The 21876-nt window shown below is 38.9% G+C and overlaps 1 protein-coding gene across 11 annotated transcripts; it reads right to left on the bottom strand.

The window, feature by feature from the left end:
* Positions 1-3296: 3296 nt before the first annotated feature.
* On the bottom strand, positions 3297-21876 carry TMPO (thymopoietin). 11 transcript variants are annotated; one of them, XM_083573589.1, is made up of 9 exons: positions 20260-21876; positions 13894-14020; positions 12397-12555; positions 10216-10316; positions 7884-8003; positions 7687-7782; positions 6941-7054; positions 6016-6110; positions 3297-4775 (listed from the first exon to the last, which is right to left on the bottom strand). In XM_083573589.1, the coding sequence occupies exons 1-9, from the start codon at positions 20524-20526 to the stop codon at positions 4478-4480; spliced, it is 1377 nt and encodes a 458-aa protein (XP_083429715.1). In that variant the 5' UTR covers positions 20527-21876; the 3' UTR covers positions 3297-4477. The 11 variants fall into 11 exon arrangements, with proteins under 11 accessions (XP_083429715.1, XP_083429711.1, XP_083429714.1 ...); XM_083573585.1 differs by having other exon boundaries at positions 7663-7782; positions 20260-21114; XM_083573588.1 differs by having other exon boundaries at positions 6941-7051; positions 7663-7782; positions 20260-21114.

Below are 21876 nucleotides of genomic sequence, written 5' to 3'. Positions count from 1 at the left end.
CTGAACTCTCTCCAAAGTAGACCTAGGTGTAAATATGTGTACAATAAGCCATATTTCTTAAAGGCTAGTCTCTGATGTGCTTTGATTTCCTAAAGGAAACATAACCCTGAGCATCTGGAAGCTTGCTACTGCTTAGCAGAGATTGCGAGTGGTATGCAACCTTTGTAACACTGGTGTCAGTAACAATATATTACAGTATATTATCTTAATATACCAGTCTTTGGTCCTTTTCTCTTCATAGTAGTCTGAAAAGTAGTAACTGGTCCAAGATCACTAAGTAACTGTCTAAAGTTTGGAATTTGAGGTTCTTCAGTCTATGCACTGGGCCAGACATTCTCTGACCGATTACAGTGGTACCTCGGGTTAAGTACTTAATTCGTTCTGGAGGTCCGTACTTAACCTGAAACTGTTCTTAACCTGAAGCACCACTTTAGCTAATGGGGCCTCCTGCTGCCGCCGCGCTGCCGGAGCCAGATTTCTGTTCTTATCCTGAAGCAAAGTTCTTAACCTGAAGCACTATTTCTGGCTTAGTGGAGTGTGTAACCTGAAGTGTATGTAACCCGAGGTACCACTGTACAGAGTTGGCATAAGATTATTGAAGTCATGTATATAAATTGCTTTGAATACTCAAAAAGCTACAGAAATCCCCTTATTTCCTTTTACTCAAATCGGCTTACAATATTGTAATGTCCACAGTACCAACTGAGGGTTTAGGACAGTGTGCCCAGTCCAAATACATGAATTTTCCTACAATTGTCATGTAAAATCTTTTCTTCTCAGCAACCTACTTCCAGTGTTACATCCTGTAGTTCAGAAAGTAGCGCCATACCTCTCTTCAAAAGATCATACTGGCATCTTCCCAACATGCTGGAATGCAGTAACATTTATTGTGCACTGTGAAGAACTGATAGGCCAGCATGTAATTCTTATCTTTAGGTTTAAAATAGACTATCCTTACATGTCAATTGCAGTTCCATGCTTGGAAATATCAAATAGCAAGCCCTATGCATATTTCATGTAAAGACCCCTAAGAAGACGCGTTGACAAACATATATACTTATCAATATTAATACTTGTCTTTTAATACTTTGCCCCAGTTACATAGGATTGTTGTGTGACAAGTAATATTGCTATCTAAAAGGATGCTATAATAGCATATTACAGTGGTACCTCAGGTTAAGAACTTAATTCGTTCCGGAGGTCCATTCTTAACCTGAGGTACCACTTTAGCTAATGGGGCCTCCCGCTGCCGCCGCACCGCGATTTCTGTTCTCATCCTGAGGTAAAGTACTTAATCCGAGGTACTATTTCTGGGTTAGCAGAGTCTGTAACCCGAGGTAACATGTATAAATGTTCAGCTCATATGGCAAATGTGGCCATTTTGCAGCTAGTTCAGGCTTTGTACCTGACTGTCTTTTATTTTAATATTGAAGACCATATGAAGAAAAGTTACTAAAATATTCTGAAGCTGTCAGACAGAGTGTCATGTCAGAACTACCTTTGTTATAATGCTTTTTTCTGGGGGTACGCATAAACTTAAACATTTTGAGAATCTAAGTTTGGCCTTATTGAGGGGCAGTATTTCAATATGAGTAGGAAAATGAAAGTACCCCTAAACATTTTTTTTAGAAAAAAAGCACTGGCAAACATAAGGTTGCCTTAGGAGCTGGCATGCAAAAAGTACTTTAAAGTGCCATCTAGTGCCACTATTGTGTCATAGCAGAGATCAAATTATTGCCACATACCGTATATTACGTTCTTTTACATCTTAAAAAATGCTCCAGACCCAACCAACACTTTTCAGTACTTGCAATTACAAAACACTGCCAACAATTTAGTTGGTAAACATGGTCCTATTTCAGAACTTGTAGAATCTGAATCTTTTAACATTTAAAGACCCAACACAGATTATTAAATAAACAATATTATATTATCATTAATACTGACATAACAATTAGCACATCATTTCAAATAAAGGATCTTGGGCAATATGTTCTGCATCAAACCAAAAGCATCGCCTTGAAATAAAGCTTGTTATGAATTCATTTTTCACTGGTATGCATTAAACCACATATATAGGAGATAATCTATGTTGAAGGTGCAAAACAATGAATGGTGATATGCCCAAATATATTTTAGACAACTGAAATAAGAGAAATTGAGAATATAACTGGATATGATCTACCCAGATCTGTTGGCAAGTTGCTATCTCCAAGAGCCTGCCTGGAATAGATTCTATTCCAGTATAACCAATGGTTTTTTAAAATGACTTTAATGTGGTTTCCTTTGCAAAGAAGGGAGACTAACAGCATCATGAGAAAGATGCCAAAATAGTTGCATGGACCACCTCAACAGAGGTAATGGCTCATGTGTTGGGCATAGGACATAGGAAGGCAAGACATAGTTAAGGGCCAGATCCAGGTTTTCTTGGAGAAAACCAATTTTCTAGACCCATTTCAATTGAGGTTTAGACCTGGAAATGTTGCCTGTTTTTGACGGGGCTATACTACCTCTGAAGGAGTATGTAAATTACGGACACTACTGGATCCATCACTGTCACATGAGGCTCAATCTCTTCTTTCTCTAAGTGGAAATGCCAAGTATCTGAAACCTTTTTCATGTAAAATATAGAAATAACACTTGTTGTCATTGACACATTCAATATTTCCCTATGAACCATTACAATTTAATTAAGGAAAAAATGTCAGTAATAAGCACACTAGTTCATAACCCATTTAGAATACAGTATTGTGCAGTTAACTCTGATCAGGCTGTAAGGCTACAGTTCAGAGCACAGGTAGGCTGCTTACATCTCAGTGACCAGTGAGTTACAAGTAGCCTAACTCATTGGTCACTGAGTGTAAGCAACCTACCTGTGCTCTGAACTGTAGCCTTACAGCCTGATCAGAGTTAGGTACGCTAAAGCCCTTCAAAACATTAGAACTAATAAGTATGCTTAAGAGTGTGCTCCTATGGCCCAGAAGCAAGGGGGTACTAGAGCTACCTTTCCATAGGCAGGCAGCCCTCGGATGTGTCTCCAGAGATGTCAGAGGAAAGGTGAAGAGAGCAAAAATGAGCTGCATTTGGTCTAATGGGCATGCCCCTGGAAAGGAGGAAGGAGGGAATACAACCCTAGAGTTGGTATACTAATTTCTCCTTCTATTGGATTCAATGGGTTGTTCCATAAATGTGCCTCGCTAAAGCATCAAGTAAGGTGAGGTAGTAAGATAATTTTACAACAAAAGTTAAGGTTAATATCTGATTGTATTAATACCAATTTTTGATGAGACTAGAATGTTAAAAATAAGTTTATTGCATTTTGTATAGAATATGCAGTAATATCAGGATCCCATATGTGCTGCAAATTGATACATTCACATTATATTTGTAATAACCCACACTTGAAATTAATTGAAGTTACTTGATTGGTAAATGCAACTGATAACAAATTATGGCAGACTAAATTTGTTGCATCCATCAGCAGAACTTTTAACCTTGGTTGATACATAATACGTAACATAACAATGCCTTTTTAATGAAAGTATGAAATGTTTTGGAATATGAACATCCATGATGGTTCAAACAAAATTCCAAGTTGGAAAAAAAAGAAATCTATACATAGAAGTCAATTTACCTACATAAAAATAGAGGTTTTTGCTTGAGAGCATAACCATTTTGTAATAAGACAGGAATTTTAAATCTGCAGTTAATGATTTAAGATTGTAATTATTCAGTAAAAAAGTAGTTCAGTTTATTTAATGTAAATTTTCTTTCACACGATTTTACTAATAAATATGTTTTGCTCTAAGGACACCTATTGCCAATTTGATCAGTGATATGACATTAAGCACTAAAGTAGAGAACTATTATTAAAAATAGAGAATAGGGTTAATTGGAGTTACTACAATTAAAACTAGGACAGATACAGAAATGTATACAATAGGTTTACATTTATTTATTAAAATGTTACAGTATTCTACAGAAAAAATGCTGGATTTTCCATTAAACTACAATACACTAAACTTAGCTGCACAGTTTCAACAAAATGCATCCAAAAATGCATTTCCCTTTATTATCTTAGCACTTCCCACCCCTAAAAACAATAGGCAATGTAGAGAAATTTTCAGTACATTATCTTTTTAATATGAAATAAAAACATTAAAACACATTTTCACATTTTACTATCACTTTTGCCCTTGAGCTTGCAAAAACAAATATACAATCTCAAATGAATGTAATGATATCCACGTTAAAAAAATAAATCCTACAAGAAATTCCAGAGAGATCTAAAAATATTAATTATGGCACAAAGTGATCTCCTAATACTGAAAAAAGTTAGTGATGTCCACTTATACTGTCTTGTTTATTTCACTTTTCTGATGCCGCTATTATTTGTATGCAGTCGCTGAAATTGATGAAGGATGAAGACATCTCTACAGTTAAATAGGAGACCAAGTTGTGTGTGCCATACAAACACTCAATCTGTATTTTCCTCCAGGTTACTATTACTAATAAGAAATTTGGAGAATGGATTTCCTTGGTTGGTTTCCATAGACTGATAGACCAAAAGTAAGAACACTGAAATAAGAACAAAGAGCAGGATTTTTATCCACATAGGAATGGAACGTTTTTTAATGATTGGTTTCTCTGGGTTGAGATCTGCTGTGGCAACATATTTGGGGATATATTTTGATGAATAGGTTTCCTCCAGCCGGAAGTCACTGTGCTCTATAGGTCGACCAGCAGCTCCCTTGATTGGTCTGCGGCAGGTAGCACTGTTAATTAATGAGAAGTAATTACATGTTTATTTAAGGCTAAAATAGACCTCATTTGTAAAAGGCATTTGGGAGGGGAAGAGGTAGGTATTTAATGCTCTGAAGTTTTTCTAGGGAAGACAGACAAGTGGTTTGCCTCACCGAAACTATGGATTATGAGAAGGGAAATACATTGAATGAGCTTCATGATGGATACTAAATGTTATATCCATCAAATTTATATTGTTTGTTAAGATACCAGTTCTTTGAATACCAGACTTCTGACAAGCTAGAAAATAGAAGATCTGTCCCCTTTCACCCCCTGTCCATCTTCAGAGCATGCATGCCACCCAATAAAAAGGCATTCTTTTGAGACAGACAAGAAGTGTTCTCAGCATTCAACATTCCTCGTTTTAAGTACTAGAACTGTATAGGATTTTTATAGACCTGCAACTTCTAAAGCAGAGAACTTTAGGTCAAGTTACTCTGCAAGAAAACCTGCACAACAGTAACTTGCCCAGACTCAGAACTATAACAGTAAGCAGAAGACCAAGGGAAGCTGGGTAAACCTGAGCAATGTGTTGTCCCCAACTTGGCTGTGTAAATCAGATAGTTCCATCCTTGGGAATTAAAATCTATGACATGGAGTTCTACCATTTTTATACCTAAGGAATATAATGAGATGGAGGATCTTAATCTTCCAGAAAGTTAAGGGTATAATAGCTGCTTGAGAGACAAGGTGCAAAGCTGTGTGAAAGACAACTAACTGTACTGTGCACCCTATTACTAAAGCTTCCCTCCTAGTCCAGTTGCAAATATTTTCTGTGATTTAGCAGTATGGCGCAAATCATATGTTGCTTTAGAAGCAGTAAGTTCAGTATATTTACTTTATCAGGTTATACTATCTGCTAATTAGAGACTATTCCTATGATGGCTTTTGATCTGGATATCTCAAACAATCAGCCAAATCCTAGAACAGTCTGTGGTTCTGGAAGTGACAAGTACCTTAACACATGATTTGCTTCTAAAAACACCAATTTAAATGATATACAGCTTTGAAAGATCTAGGGTTTTCTAGTTGCTATCGATAAGCATGAAAGAACTGGAAAACATATTTTTAATATTATAAAAAATAACACTCCTTTTAAGACTGGATTCTTAGAAATGTTATTATAACAGAGTCAAGTGCACTGAGTTGTGCTAACAAAGCCTAAAAAGGCAGTCACTGCATGCTTGAAACAATAATTACACCTATATATACCTAATTCCTGTAGGTGTTGATGCCTCATAATGGAACATTTCTTTAAGAATATCCCTGTCTGCTCTTCTTTCCTCTGTAGATGTTTTCTCCATGACCTGTAAAAAGTTAGACAAAGGGAGAATTAAAAAAAAAATGCACAAGAAAGCTGTACTAGAGAAAGAAAAAGAAAGTGTGCATCACTGTGTAATTTGTAAAAGAATTTGGTAAGCAGAGTAAGCTTTAAGAAGATTATTGCATGGAGTTTAGCTGTTGATTAAAGATTGGTTATTTTGGTCTGTTTGGCCATTTTTGTATCCAGGGATCTTCAGTACCATCCTTTTGTTCTTTCAACATGAAGTATAGTGTTATGTAATAAAGGCTACCTTGATAAAGGAAGACTTAAAAGGCACTGTCAGCACTTCTGTCCTAACTGAATTGTATGGCTATTGAATATAAGCAATTTTATGTTTATTTCCCATTTCCGCTTGGTGGAAAGTGAAAAACGCTGTCAGTACAGAATAATACTATCTTAAAAACAGTGAGCACATATTTGTAGTGAGATTTCAAATTCTCCTATTTGTTAGTAAGGTAATAATTGGCACATAAGAAGCTTTTAAAAGAAATAAAAAGCTACACAACAGAGATGAGTAGAAAAATAATTATTTTGTATCTATTCTGCTGACTTGGTTATATGAATTTTGTTTAAAATTTCACGTTTGATGTAGTCAGTAAGAGTTATGTGATGAAATCTTAAGTTCTTAGGTATCCCTAAATTCCTGTTTGCTCCAAATATACAAAACATCACTCAGGAATACACTGTAAGCTGAAGTGAGAAAATAGTTCAGAATTAAGTTAGCATGACATTTCCAAGTTAAAAGCCAAATGCATATATGTAAGTGCACCCTCCGCCCCTTTCTAATCAACAATCTATGTTTAATTCATTTACTTCAGCTGACATCAATGGTTTCTTTGGTGTTCTTCTGGGCAACTCTGAGAAGTCACTGATTGACAGTATAGGATCTGCATGCTTGAAATTTCCAGGCACCCTATTGACAACCTGCTGAAATTCAAATTGTTCAGACTCAGAATTAACAAAAGAAACAGCAATAAAAAACTTAACCAACCAGGTAGCCTTACATATGAGAAGCCAGCCCTCAGAAATTGATTGCAGTGTTTTAAAAGAAAATTAGTGCATTCCAGATAGATAAATTGTAAGAAAAACAGCTAATCTATTATCTACAGGCATCACCCCCAGGTACTTAAGCAAAAGGAAGAGCAGCTTTCAGAGGATTATATCCAACAACATGTGAACAGATATGCACAATGGGTACCCCTTTCCTGCACTCCACCCTTCTGCCCCTTGTGCTTCCCCAAATCTGCTCTGGAGGGTTCCCCAACCATCTGGAGCAGATCTGGGACCACATGAAGACATGCAGGGGAGAGGGAATCCATTCCATAAACAGCGTTCATTCTGCTGAAAGACAGGTGTAGTTGGATATCAGCCAGAAAAATGTAGTTCAATATTGCTCCTTCTGATTTTACTTTGCATCAGACTTAAGAGCAACAGCACATTTCTTATTTAAAGAATGCCTTTTTTAAAGGAGCCCCCATTCCCTTTTTCCAAGCAGAAAGTGTTTTTCCAGGAGGAGGAAGATTATAGAATACCACCTCTTGCAAATTCAATATATTTACTAGGGTCTCGTTGCTTGAAGCCACTACAGTATCAGCTATAGGAGTACTCTTTGATATTACTGCATCATGTACAGGTAGCGGTACTGTAGTTTCAACCTGTTTGTTTAAAAAACAAAAACATAAAATAAGTGTACAATTGTCACTAGGGCCCTGGGGAGGAAAATAAAAGTCTAGATTTCAAATTAGCCTTGCATCACCCTTTTTCTTGGTGTTCTTCTTGATACTCTTGCAGACTCCCTAGAAACTGCCTGCAGAAGTCCACTTTTTGAAGATCCACTTCTCCAGAATGTCTCAGTAACTCCATCCTGAGAATAGTTCTATTTAAGCATCAGACATGTTAGCAAGCATATGGGTGCTTAATATTTTCACCAGATGACCACTACCGAGTGCCCTAGTACTTGCATCAAGTTATAGAGAAACATTTAGGCGCCACACATGGGTTCTATCCTACGTTACTCTTTAAAATATCACAGAAAACAGAAATCGTTATTAGTGATAGCCAACATGGGGTGAACTCTATGTGTTATGGAACTCCAGTTCCTGTCATCTGTTACCACAGGTTCAGTGTGTGATCATATGGCCATAGTATCTTTTGATTAAGACTGCCTACCTATCCACACCTACCTGGAAATAAGGCTCACAACCAATGATGGAGACATAATTACAGAAATGGAGTATTTTCTTTCAGAAAAAGCACAGGACTAGGTAAGCACCCACAGAAATAATTAATTTTGATCCCAACATTGACAATGAAGGGGGAAACACAAGAAACTAGAAAGAAGTCTTCTAATTCCTACTTAAATATATAAATGCTTGAGAAATGTAGTTGCATTTAATTAATGGAAGCCAAAACAGCTATAGCTTGCAACTGGAAGCAATCAATTCTATTCCATTCTTGTGAATGGTCTCATAGACCTGGCAATATGGTTCTATTGCCTGAAGTGACGTATCACATCAGAGGTCAGGTTGTGCTTATTATAAAACTGATTTATACAAAAATATGCATTGTTCATAATTCCTTGAATGACAAGCTTCAAAACATACCAAGTTATTTTTTCTTTGATCACTGAAAAATATTTATTCCCATAATCCTTGGGCTTTTCTGTATATTTGTGAATGCATTTGGATGTTTTTCATGAGAATAAAAAAAAATTCAGAAACATGCCATTAGTTTTAGGTCATTCTACTTAGCAGGCTCCTTTTTATAATATTTGATTAGTAGCAGTATTTTTATTATCAAAAGAAAAAGGCTAGTTCTAGTTTCACATAGATCTGTTCCTTATGTGTTCCTAAGATGTATGAACATTCCAGGCCTCATACAACTCACAATAGACAGTGCTATGCTATGTAAGTATCAGCTCAGAAATAAGCCCCCATCAAGTTTAATGGGACTTACTCAGATAAGTTTGCCAAATACCTAGATGACCAGTAATAAAAATAGTTTCTGAAACGATTTGTCAAAATCCAAAAAGTAGCAATTAGGCGCCTTCAGCACCACTTTCTATGCCACATACCATAGAATCCTGGGAACCTGCCCAAAAGTATTCCTACATGCTAGATCAGAAACATTCAAATCCAGTCATCTGCAGGTCTTTCTGTTAAGAAATCTGGTGAAAGAACTGGCTCCTGCTAGGAATATACATTGCCAACTTATGAAAGAAGCATCACTGACCAATGTTAGCTAGTTAGCTGACTATATATGCGTCTCACAATACACTTAATACAAATTGGCAATGCTGAACCAGAATGCACCACTCCTTTTTGATGGTGAGGGATAAGCTGTTTCAGTGATCCCTCCCCACTGCCAGGACTAACAGAATGTGTAACCATTCCATTATGTTCAGAAAGCTCTGATCCATCTCATCACCTATGATCCTTTAGGGGCTGATTTGCAGCCTGGTTGGCTGCTATTTTAGCACGCCTTTTTCATATAAAACAGCCCCTCTTACTAGTAACAGTGATGCTGTCATGCAACCATTTCTTGCTCCACAGCAATAGCACTTAGGGCAAATGAAGCTAGTTTTCCCCTCTTCTGAAGATGCTTTGTTTACCCTCTATGGCTGTACGATGTTACTATTAGGAAAAAGAACTATTTTCAAAACAAAAATAGTCATGAAGCTTGAAGCAGCAATTCAGGATGAAAAGAAAAGGTTGAGAGCAAATTTAGATAATATTTTGGGAGCTCCCAAACACCCCCTCTTCCCAACAAAATGTTTTCCTTAAAGATTATAGACTGCCACACTTCCAATTATTTTCCAATTCCCATCTTTCAAAAATGTGCCATTTTTAATGTATTAAGGAAATAGACAAGAAACTTAATTCTATTTAGCATAATATAAGGCTTTATCATTTTGCTTCAGTCAGGAAAAATGACAGTTTCCATTGCTATACAGTACTGAATTGCCTATAGCCCCTTAAAAATAAGCAACTGTTAATCAGTGTATACAAGATGTAAGTCAAATTTCTAAGGACACCCTCATTTTTATATGAGAATGGTATAAAACTGGTAAGAAACTGCTATAATGGTACCTGATTATGTTCGGCAATTTTTCTTTGTCTAACTGTAACTGAAGTCTTTGTCTTGCCCTTCAGTGGTTCTCGCTTCTCAAGTCTGAATTCTGTTTTCGGATCTGTGAATAAATGCCATCTATTATTTTTTTTCCAGGTAAAAATGGCAATTTACAGAAATATTTTCCAAACACTACAAATTATGCTAAAGGTTAACATGTGATCACAGCTTGTGACAATTTCACCAGCTGTTTCAATTTATATTTCTCAAACAACAACCCGCTGAATTTAAGAATATCCAGAGGGGCCAACACCAGCAATCTGAGCTCCTCTAACACCCTTGTTCCCCATTTGGTGTAGGCTTCCTCCTTGGAATTTGAAATATTTGCAAACATTCTGAAAAGTATTTCAAGCAAGACTTGAAATTCCAAGCAATAAATTTAACTTCTTAAAAGAAAAAAAACACAACTATACTAAGATATAATATTTTACATTTTAAAACTGGTTTTAAAACCGTTTTTTCAAAATGGTTTTAGGGACCAGTACAGCTTCTATAGTTTTATCTTCTGTTATCAAATTTTTCTGACTATTTGCTTAATATTGTTATGGTTTTTATAGTATGCTTCAAACATGGTGTAAAGAAGTTGTGCAGGAAGCGGTATTGAAATAAAAGTAAAACAGAAATATCAATGCCAATGCAGCTGCTGGAATTAAGACTTCTCCAAACAACATGCTCCGATTTCTTCTGAATGGGTAAGACCTGACACTAAGCAGCTGATGAGTTATTAGTTCACATAAAGTATAAATTTTATTTCATCTGATGTGAACAATTAGAAAGGACATCAATCAACAAATATGTGATCACAGTGAAACAATTTATGTCTTTTATTCATCTGAAACCTAGTACTATATCTCTGGCAGCTGGTAACAGTTTGAATGGAGGAGCTAAAGTTGATTTTGAGAAGACTGATGGTACAGATACAAATCCATAAAAACAACCCATTCAGTGATTGGCAGAGTCTTCCAGAATATTACTGTTTCAGTAGTTGACAATGTGAGACTATTAAGACTATTATAATTTAAGAAATATTGCACCTACATCTTCAGTATATATCATGGGTAGGCAAACTAAGGCCTGGGGGCCGGATCCGGCCCAATCGCCTTCTAAATCTGGTTCACGGATGGTCCGGGAATTAGCATGTTTTTACATGAGTAGAATGTGTCCTTTTATTTAAAATACATCTCTGGGTTATTTGTGGGGCATAGGAATTCATTCATTATTTTTTCAAAATATAGTCTGCCCCCCCCCCCACAAGGTCTGAGGGACAGTGGACCGGCCCCCTGCTGAAAAAGTTTGTCTATTCAAAGCACACACTGACTATAGATATTGCCCCTATGGCAACAAATGATACTTAATGCTGAAATGGGCTTGGCCCTAAAATTTAAAGGTTAGGGTTATTCAGTCCAAATTTTCTCATATGCTAAACTAAGGACCTAACTGGGAAAAAGTCTTCATATGAAGTTAGTCATAACTATTTGTCTCATTTAAAAAAACTGAAATTAATATTTTCTGTAAAAAGAATTGTTAACACATTTAAAGATTCCTTTCCATTACTCATTACTGTGCAGAATTTAAAAATTATTATAAACTGATCAAGTTCTAGTTTATTATTGGATAGAAACCTTAAATACATTTCTACGGAGTAAGTCTCAGTCAATACAGTGAGACATACTTCTCAGTAAATATGGGTAAATTGGGTTATTAAGAACATGGGCATCATTTAAATAGTGAGACTACAGAAGGAGAACCTGAAGTTACCTAGAACTAGTGCACATATATCATTATCACATAGATAAAAGTGCTGTGCCCAATTTCTCATACAAAGTATTCTGAATAGGTGATATTCTCACATCATTCTTCTTCCTGCTCCCAACCTTACATGACCAGGGTTGAGTCACAGGCATAGGAGTTTCTTCTCCTCCCTTATCCTAGTCTACTTATAGAATGCAGTATCCAACTCAAGAGTTCCTGTATTAAATTGAATATGAGGTCTCAGATGGGGCATTACCTTCTACATGTGGTAAGGAAAACGCTGACCAATAGAAAGCAATCAAACCCAGGAACTACTTCTAATCTACTGTAAACTATTATCTTAACATTTTCCTTGTCAGCTATTCATATTTCTTTGGATTTATTTCTACCTTCTTCGTTGTCACTGTATTGATCTGAGTCATTATTTCCATTTTGTTTGTTGTTCTCTGCAGATGAAGAAACAATTGGTGCAGGTATGAAAGAACTTGGCTCTTGGCCCTGCTCTTTCAGCTTCAGTAATTTCTTCTCATACAGCTTCCTTGTAGTAGCTACAGAAGAACAGAAAATTAGATATCTCAGAATAGACAAAAAGTTCTAGTTCCTATATGTGAGTTGATAAGAAACTCCATTTTCCCCACTTTGTTCAGTGAATCACCAATGTAGGAACCTTTGAGGATAGTCAAAACAATCACAAAACAAAATGGAAACCCCTCAGTTAACATAAAGTAAACAAGGCCACATTTTATTGCTGAATATTTTTAGGTTTCTTGAATTATGTGATTATGAAATGACAGATGAGGAAGCTTGATGGATTCGTTTGAGGATGTGAAAGAAACACTTTTATGGAGTTAAGAATGAAAGATCCAGGAAGGGGTGAGGGAACAAGGGGCATGCAAACACATTGGTGGGCCTCTCAGGGCCAAACAATGCATTACAACAATTACACTTACTGAAGTGTGCTGAAGCTGGCCACTTTTATTGTGACAGAAAAGCGGCAATCCAGGGCCCTAAATCACTCTGCATTAAAGTCCTGTGCCTATTTCCCATCAGCAATCCCCACCCATACCCACAGTGCTATTTGCCCCTGAATATGCTCTTTTCTACAAGCAACACATTGAGGTAAATAGCAGCAGAGGGTTTTTTCTTGGGCGGGGGCAAGTTCAGCAGAAAATTGTTGCCTTGACACAAAATTAAGCCAGATTATAGAAGTATTATTTGTTCATATATACAAAGTGTAACATCAACAAAGGTTCAAATCTGGAGGAGGGGCAAGGCCACACAAAGCCCATAAACACATTTTAAGACTGTCATGTTGTATCCAAACAGTCAGTGAGATAACAGCTTAGGTACATCCAACGAAGTATTAGTGGCAGTTTTTCAAATTCTAAATTGCTATCTACAACAGTAATTTCATGGTTGCACCACCTTCATGCAAACCTTCTCATTTCCCATGTGGAGAGTCTTTATTTATACCAGGGATGGTTGGCCTAGATATTGCTGAACCAGAATTTCCATCACCCATGATCACTTGCCATATTGGCTGGGGCTGATGGGAGTTGGAAACTATCTATGTTTGCAGGGCCACAGGTTTATATGACTCAAGAACAGCTTCTGCTTGTATCCTGCTAATCAGCATTATGCAAAATGATTTGAGGTGCTAAATTCTTGTTTACTGGGTGTATGGACAAGTATTATGGACTTGTGCACCTTGCAGGCATCTAAGTTAATGGCAGACATTGTAGCACTGACCAAAGGAAATGCTATTTCTGCCAGCCTGGAGGGGCTGGGCAATTACTAATGTTGATGAAGTAAACACCACCAAGCAAGTAATTATTATTTTGATTTAAAAAACACTATTAATGAGATACTGCAGAGTATTAGCTTACCCACAATAGGACCTGGATTCACACCATATCTCAGAAGCTGATCTTTGAGTTCTTCATTACTGAGATCTGTTACATCTATATCATCCTGCTCTTCTGGCCGCGGTTTGTCAGTTTTCTTTGTTGCCTTCTGGGAAGAGATAGCCAAAGTGTTAACTGCATTGTAGAACTAGGTTATTAAGTGTGTAAATACACAATAACATAAGCATGAGGAGCAATACCACCAGAGCAATCCAGATTCCATCTTAAGTGTTCCTGCGTACTGATATTTTGGAGCTGAATGGAAAATAAGGCAACATCCCTATATAGTTTATCCTATTAATGCTGTGAAAAAATATGCTACCACCTTCTTCATGCCCTTTCCATTACTAAGAACAGTTTGCACCAGCAGCTAACAATTACCAGGCCTTGATGGAGTTTTGCTTTTTAAAAATCAGGCTATGTCACTTCCTTTTGGCCTATGTTACTTCAACATTTCTGCACTGTCACTAAAGCATGAACTGTGTGCAACAAATCAAAACCCTATTTACAGTGGTACCTCGGGTTAAGTACTTAATTCGTTCCGGAGGTCCGTTCTTAATCTGAAACTGTTCTTAACCTGAAGCACCACTTTAGCTAATGGGGCCTCCTGCTGCCGCCGCACCACCAGAGCACGGTATCTGTTCTCATTCTAAAGCAAAGTTCTTAACCCGAGGTACTATTTCTGGGTTAGCAGAGTCTGTAACCTGAAGCGTATGTAACCCGAGGTACCACTGTATTGTCTTTCCCAATTATGCTAAAGACCTTCCAGGGAACAGCATAACTTTGGATATGTTTGGTTCTTTTGTCTCTATAAAAATAACACAATACCAATACATAGCTCTGGAAGGCTGGGGGACCCTCTACAGCAGATTTTTAGAGTATGCAGAGCAGGAGAAAAAAGAGGAGTCCTGTTGCACAGTATTGGATAAAAACCCCAGTTTCTAACTTTTCACTATCACATAGTCTATTTAACGATTCACATATGGAATGCCATAAAATCTTCATTACAAAATAGCCAAGGGAAGAAAATTGAAGCACATTTCTGCAAATGCATTCCTATATTCTGGAACAGCCTCAAGTAATTAGCATAGCCTCCTTGTGGATCCATGGCAACCAACAAACGGAGAACAAGTATTGTCAGTAAATATTACAGAAATCTGATAATATATTTGGCCCATTGAGAGGAACACATTTCACAATCTTATAACGGGGAAAATAAAGTAGCAACATGGGACAAGTATAAAAATTTGCTTTCCAGGAAATTCTTCCAATCATTCCTATAACAGACTTTACACACTACCTGTAAGAATTTAGAAACAGAAGTGTTCTCCAATAATAAAAATCACAGCCAGAAAGGCCCAGCCAAAAGTCAAGTCTTTCTACTGAAATAGAATCAGCTATGTCCCAAGTGCTACTCTGATGGCACACATTTTGGCACAAGCATTTTATACACACAAAATTGTTCAACCATTTAAACTTTAACATTTATCACTGTAATCTATGACTGCATCTCAAACAAATTTGTGCTAGAGATTTAGCAGACCTGAAGGAGGACAAAATTGGGCCTCTTTTGTAAAATGAAATTAAGCTACAGCCTTGGCACACATTAAGTTAAGCAAAAAGCTTAAGAACCAATCAAGATAAGATGATACTGAAGTACTTTAAACTCCTAACTCAGTATTTGGGATGCAAGACCCTTCTGCTTTTTATGACAATTTCTGAAAAGCAAATAATCATTGCTTTATCACAGGGCTGGGGAACCTGTGATCCTCCAGATGTTGTTCAACTACAACGCCTACCCGCCCTGATCACCGCTTATCTGGCTAGGGAGGGAATTCAGAGTCAAACAATATCTGGAGCCACAACTAAATATTTAGCTGTATTGCAGGAGCCTGGACTAGATGACCCTCATCATCCCTTGCAACTTTACAATTCCATGATTCTTTGAAATAATTTCAAGCAGAGGATAGAACAGTTGTATTTAGTTCTAGCAGTTGTATACATAGCCAGTAGGAGGCATCAAAGTCAGCAGAACATACTTTTACTTTCCCAGTAGAACATCTCTTGCAGTACCAAATGAGAAAAGCTGCATATAGAGAAGCACTGAACAGATAACCCAGTGGAGAAAAACACAAAACAGTTTAAAGGCGGGGTGATTACAAGACCTCCAGAGAAATAACAGAAGATGAGTTGCCAGCAAGATGACAATTTATCATGCAAAATTGAGGTTGTGTCTGAAAACAAAGTGGAAACCAATATGCATGTGGACTACATAAATATCTATTTGAAAGGTAGGTTGGCCTTTAAGTTGCTTCAGCATGACTTAAAGTCAAGAACCAACTGGCTAACATAAAAATGCACTTGCAACCAGGTTGGCTACCCACAAATGCCAGCAAAGGTTCTCATCAATCAGTCATTTTTGTTTCACTACCCTGCTAAAGGAGTTGCAATTAAGTAGAATACTGTTACAGATATACTCCATTTGCACATTATTTCTCCTCAGCTCTATTACATATAGTATAGTAATGATAGCTATATGTTAGCTATAACATATTAACATCAAAATTGCTTTAGGCAAAGTATATATTCTATATATTCAAGAGAAACTTCAAGTATGCAGACAAAAAAATTGTTAAATATATTTTTTAAAGTCATCTTAAAAAGCCCTATGAGGACTAAGTGTAGTCACTTCTGTCCACTGTTGAAGGCAGTTGAGTCAGGAAAAAGGAGTGAAATGAACAAGATCAACCCCAAAATAGCTTATACCCTAAGTTCTCTTCCAGAACACTATTTCATATCCTGGGGAAGTTAGAATTAAAAGTTGGAGAATGACTACATTGAGGGGTATGCATCCCCTAATTCATTCCACATAGTCTAGAATGATATGAACTGCTACAGACTATTTAACAAGGGTGGCATGGAGGAAAAGTGTTCACTTATCCTAATTAACTCACTCTCCAGACCTCTATCAACTATGAATGACACAGGCTTCAACAACGTATGTCATTCTAGAGAAGTGTAAACATGTGTATTCTTTCACTCCAACCCTCCTTTAACTCTCTCATATAGCAGAGAACAGATAATAGCTGCTTCTCACACAGTGCCACTCAAGATTAGAAGCTTTCCTCCTCAGCTAGTGCTGAAGCTCACTAACAGGGAAAGGGTTGCCCAAATAGTATTCTCTGGGTGTTACTGGACTACACTTCCCATCAGCCCTAGCCAGCACTGGTAAATGATCAGGGATAAAGAAAATTGTAATCCAACAGCATCTGAAGGGCACCACACTGGCAACTCCTACGACAGGGCAATTGCACTTTTGGGTTAGTCTGCAGAGGATAAGGAATCTATGCACCTAATTCCATGAACAAGTCTCCGTTGTGCTGGTGGAATGGGAAGCCGAGTTCTCAATTGTTTATCCTCCTTAATTCATCACCGCATCACAAATTTCCCCCCATGATTGGAAAAAGAAAACCCTAGTTTAATATTGATTTTGTACTGTTCACATTTCATGGTGCACATAGTTAATTGCACCTACCTTCTACACCTCAACTCAAATCAATTTAACATTTATTAACCCAAGGAAGCTGCATCACACTGTAACAAAACAAGTCTCATGGCACATTAAAGACTAACTTATTTTATTAACTAAACTTTCATAATAATACATTAATTTTGAGTACCATACATCTACATTTTTCTTTAAATCCAAATAATATGAGGGAAATATATGCTACCAAGCTGTGATGTTTTGAAATATTCCAAATAAAATATTCCAATAAAACAATGTCAAAGTAACCCTTTTTACAAAGTAAATTTTATTAATTCCCTTCCCCACCCTCAATCAATTACTGAATTTCATTACTTTGGGCTGCTGGAAAATTTATCCAATATTCAAACACATTTTGATTTACATTTTTTCCTATTAAAATTTTGAGAAAGCCCTCATTACTCTTTTGAAAATCTATTTAATGAATTGTACATTTAACAGCAAGTGGACAAGTGAATGGTGGAAAAACCCAACTGGTTTACCATGGAAACTTAGCCAAGGCAAGGTCAGCTACCCTTTTAAATACAAGGTCTTGCTGATTCACATTTAATACTTTCTTCTTAATTACCTGACTGATCTAAGGTCTCATGCAAAGCAGACTTTCAAATAAAAAGTATTTTTTGTTGTTTATTTTATACTGTGGAGAACCCAGATGCCTTTAAAAGAAATGAACTGCATATTTTCTCTAAGCATTATCTGGATAGATTATTCATGATTTTAAATATGTCACTAATAGGGCTATTGTGAAAGTCACTCCATCAGATTAGCAACTGTAAAGCAAATTTCTGTGTAGTGCAATCCTATACATTTATATAGTCGTACTTCGGAAGTCGAACGGAATCTGTTCCGTAAGTCTGTTCGACTTCCAAAGCATTCAGAAACCAAGGCGTGGCTTCCTGCAGCCAATCAGAACCTGTGTTGGATGTTTGCGTTCCAAAAAAGTTCACAAACTGCAACACTCACTTCTGGGTTTGCAGTGTTCAGGAGCCAAAACGTTCAACTCGTAAGGCGTTTACCTTCTGAGGTATGGCTGTATATTAATAAACCCAGGTGCGTATGTAAATATGATTTACTGTCATTGTGATTAGATTTTTCAGATTGTTTTATTATGAAGCACATATTTTTATGTGCCTGCTCTTGGATTGATTTGAATGAAAAGCAGGTTACCTAAGTAAGTAAAATATGTTTAGATTTGGAACTTTTTCCTCTGAAGATACAAAAGTTACTTTGTTTCTAGTATTGCAAAAAAAAATAAAAATGAATGTTTCTTATATAGCCATCCACAGAAACAAAGGACACTTCCAGATAAATGGTTCAGTGTCTCAAAAACAAATGATCCACAGACACAAGCACCACATCAAGTATTTTGGAGTGGTTGTCCCAAACCTTCTGGTTAGTATTTCTTTTCTGGAGGTGCACTTGCAACTTTAAATTGGGTTTGCCAATATTTTCATTGCTGAAATTGCTACACAGGATTGCCCTGAAAGCAAAATCCATGAGGCAACGTTCCAAAGGATAATTAAGACTGGGGTATTTTAAATAAAAACGCAGATGGAAGTTGCTAAAATCCATAATTTCATTTTCTACATTAGGCAGAAATTTCTAGCTACACTTTCCTCTGCTCTTTCTTGTAGGTTTCAGAGGAGAGCTCAACCTTCACTACATGAAGGGAGCAGGGTCAACATTTATGTGCCCTTTAAATATCAGGTTAACTCTCTGAGGTGCTTCAACAGAAGTTTGGTCACCTAATATTTCCCTATCTGCACAGCTCCTTCAACTTAGCTGTTCAGTACTCCAAAAGTCACAACTCTTTTTGACACTGAACACCTGTTATTTGAAACTGAATCCCTGCTTGAAAACGTTCAAGTCACGACAAGATGCAGAATCTTGCAACACGTTATTTTATGGCTATGTTCATTAAATTGCCTTTTAGAAGACTGTTTTTAAAGAGGCAGGGGAAGATTACTTGGAAGCAAGAATGCCTCTGATCGGTTACGCAGAAGGAGCAAAAAATTGTCAAAAGAAGTTCAGCCATAAAAGTGCAGAACAGCTTTAAATCAACAAGCTTAAAAGGGATTTTACAAAGGCAACCAGTTTTACTGTCCCGAACCTCACATTCATGCCCAGTGCAACATGGAAGTAGGTTCGTGCGCTCAAGGAAACGTTCTCTTGTCGCGAAAGTGCTACGGGTGACAACGTGAGTCGCCAGGGGCCTAGCTCAGATTTTTCACGTGGAGAAGAAGGGGCCTGGTGTAGTGTGCAGCACAGGGCTCGGAGCCAAGGCCCACCACGTGCCTTGCCAGCGACAAGTTATGCACAAGTGAAACCCTTCTTGCGCCTGGCAGGGCGCCCGCTAAGTTCAAACTCCTTTTAGGCGAGCTCTTCGCAACCCTCCTTATAGAAAGAGCAGTCTGCAGCGCCAGAGGAGGGCGGCAGGTGACAGCTTTTTGGGAGGAGGGGGGAATCAAAGGGCGGCCCAGGTCATCTTTGGCCATTCCGGTCGCGTTTTGCCACTAGAACTTGGAGCGGCACCTTTCAGGTTACCAAGCGCCCCCCCCCCGGCAGACTTCCTGCCTGCCTGTTTGCACCAAAGCAGTTTCTCTCCACGCGCAGCCATCATCTCTCTCTCGCGCGCGCCCCGCCCGCCTGTGAGGAAACATGGCGCCGCCCCCTGCGAGAGAAAGCGGGAAAACTCCGCCGCCCCCTCAGCGCTCGAAGGCCGCCTTCCAAGCTCGTAATCTGCTCTGGCGCCAGATAACGGCCACGGGGAGGAGGAGGAGGAGGAAGGCGGCGCGGCTTACCCGGCCCACGGCGACGGTCGCGGCGGCGCCATCTCCGCCGATTCTGTTCCTGGCGACGACCGGGCTGGGCTCCTGCTCCTCTTCGCTGGAGAAGTCGGGCTGCGCCTGGGCTCCCGGCGCGTTCCTCGAGGTGAGGTGCTGGAGGTAGAGCTGCACATACACGTCCTTGCGCTGCTCGCCGCCCGGCAGGCTCACATTGTTGGCGATCAGCTCGCTCTTCAGCTTCTCCTTGGTGAGCACCGACGGGTCCGCCAGGAACTCGGGCATCGCCAGGCTCGGGCTCTTGTCGCCGCCCTCCCAGGAGACAGCGAGAGAGAAGGAACCGCCAACAAAGAGGGGAAGGAGGAGGAGGAAGAGGGTGGCGGGAGGGAGGAAGGAGAGGAGGAAGAGGAGGGGCGGGATGGAGAGAGAGGGACGAACAGCCTCGCTTAACGCACCCAACTCCCGCACAGCGCGAACGCCCCCCCTCCTTCGCCCGCCCGCCAATAAAGCGCGCCGGCATTGGTCGGCGCAATCGCAGAGCTGCGCTGTGATTGGCTGCGCGGCGGATAGGAGCCGCGCGCGGGTTCCCCCCGGAGTCGGTACTTTGCGCGAGCTCCCTGTCGCGCAGTTTAAATTCGAGTCAGGCGGGAGCGGCGGAGAGCGCGGCCCGAACGCTTCTCCCGCGACGGGGAGCTTCGATTGTCGAGGGGCGGGGCTTGTTTAGTAAATGAGGCAGACGCGGGCAGAGATATTTCGTTACTTTCCCGATAGGGAGAGAAGGGAAAGTAACCAAGTTGTTTCTACCGGGGTCGACCCTGGACGGGACCGGGATTGGGGAAGCGGGGTCTCTAGGCGGAGAACTGGTGAGGCGCCCATTGTGAGGAGAGAAAGAGCCTTTGTTTACCACATCAGTTCCTCGAGGGCCTTGTGATTCTGTTAATAATAATAATAATAATTAATAAATAAAAACCATTTAAACATAAAAGTATTATTCTCCCGTGCGCTGCTGTGTTCCCCTTGGATCGTCTTGCCCCGGAGAAGCGTCCCGGGTGTCACGCGGACAAGCTTTCCGCCGGATTTGTTGCGCAACGCACGAAGCCACCTTCTCGCAACTCGCCCAGTTTGTTAATTCCACTTGCGCAAGGCAGATTTTAGAAGTACTCGCTGGGCGACAAGTTTTATTACGTAAAAGGAACAATTGGGTTTGGCACTGGTTGCATGATCAAAGGTTTTCTTAAAAAAACGTAGGTTGTGATAATTGCTAGCAATTTTACAGATAATTCCGGTAAAGACCGAACAGCCAACAATATTAAAAACTTGGTTTTGAAATCACCTGCATATGTACCATGTTTTAACACTAATTAAATAAGTGTTAAAAATCAGTCTGACCAGTGTAGAAAACTGCAAGGAGTTACCACTCTTGTGTAGTAGAACTTGTAAGATTTTCTTGCAATGAACTTTTTTCTTTAACCATCCACATGAGTGTAGCCAGGATTTTTGTTAGAGGGGGACAGGCTTTTATTAAGGGGGGCAGAACCTCAGATTTGTATTGATTTCTATTGATTTGGGGGGCAGCTGTCCCCTCGGTGCTACACCCATGGCCATCCATGGCTGGAATTATGAGTCACATTTTCA

Source organism: Podarcis filfolensis, assembly GCF_964270895.1.
Source record: "Podarcis filfolensis genome assembly, chromosome: 10".
Taxonomy (NCBI): Eukaryota; Metazoa; Chordata; class Lepidosauria; order Squamata; family Lacertidae; genus Podarcis; species Podarcis filfolensis.
This window is presented reverse-complemented; position numbering and strand designations above follow the sequence as displayed.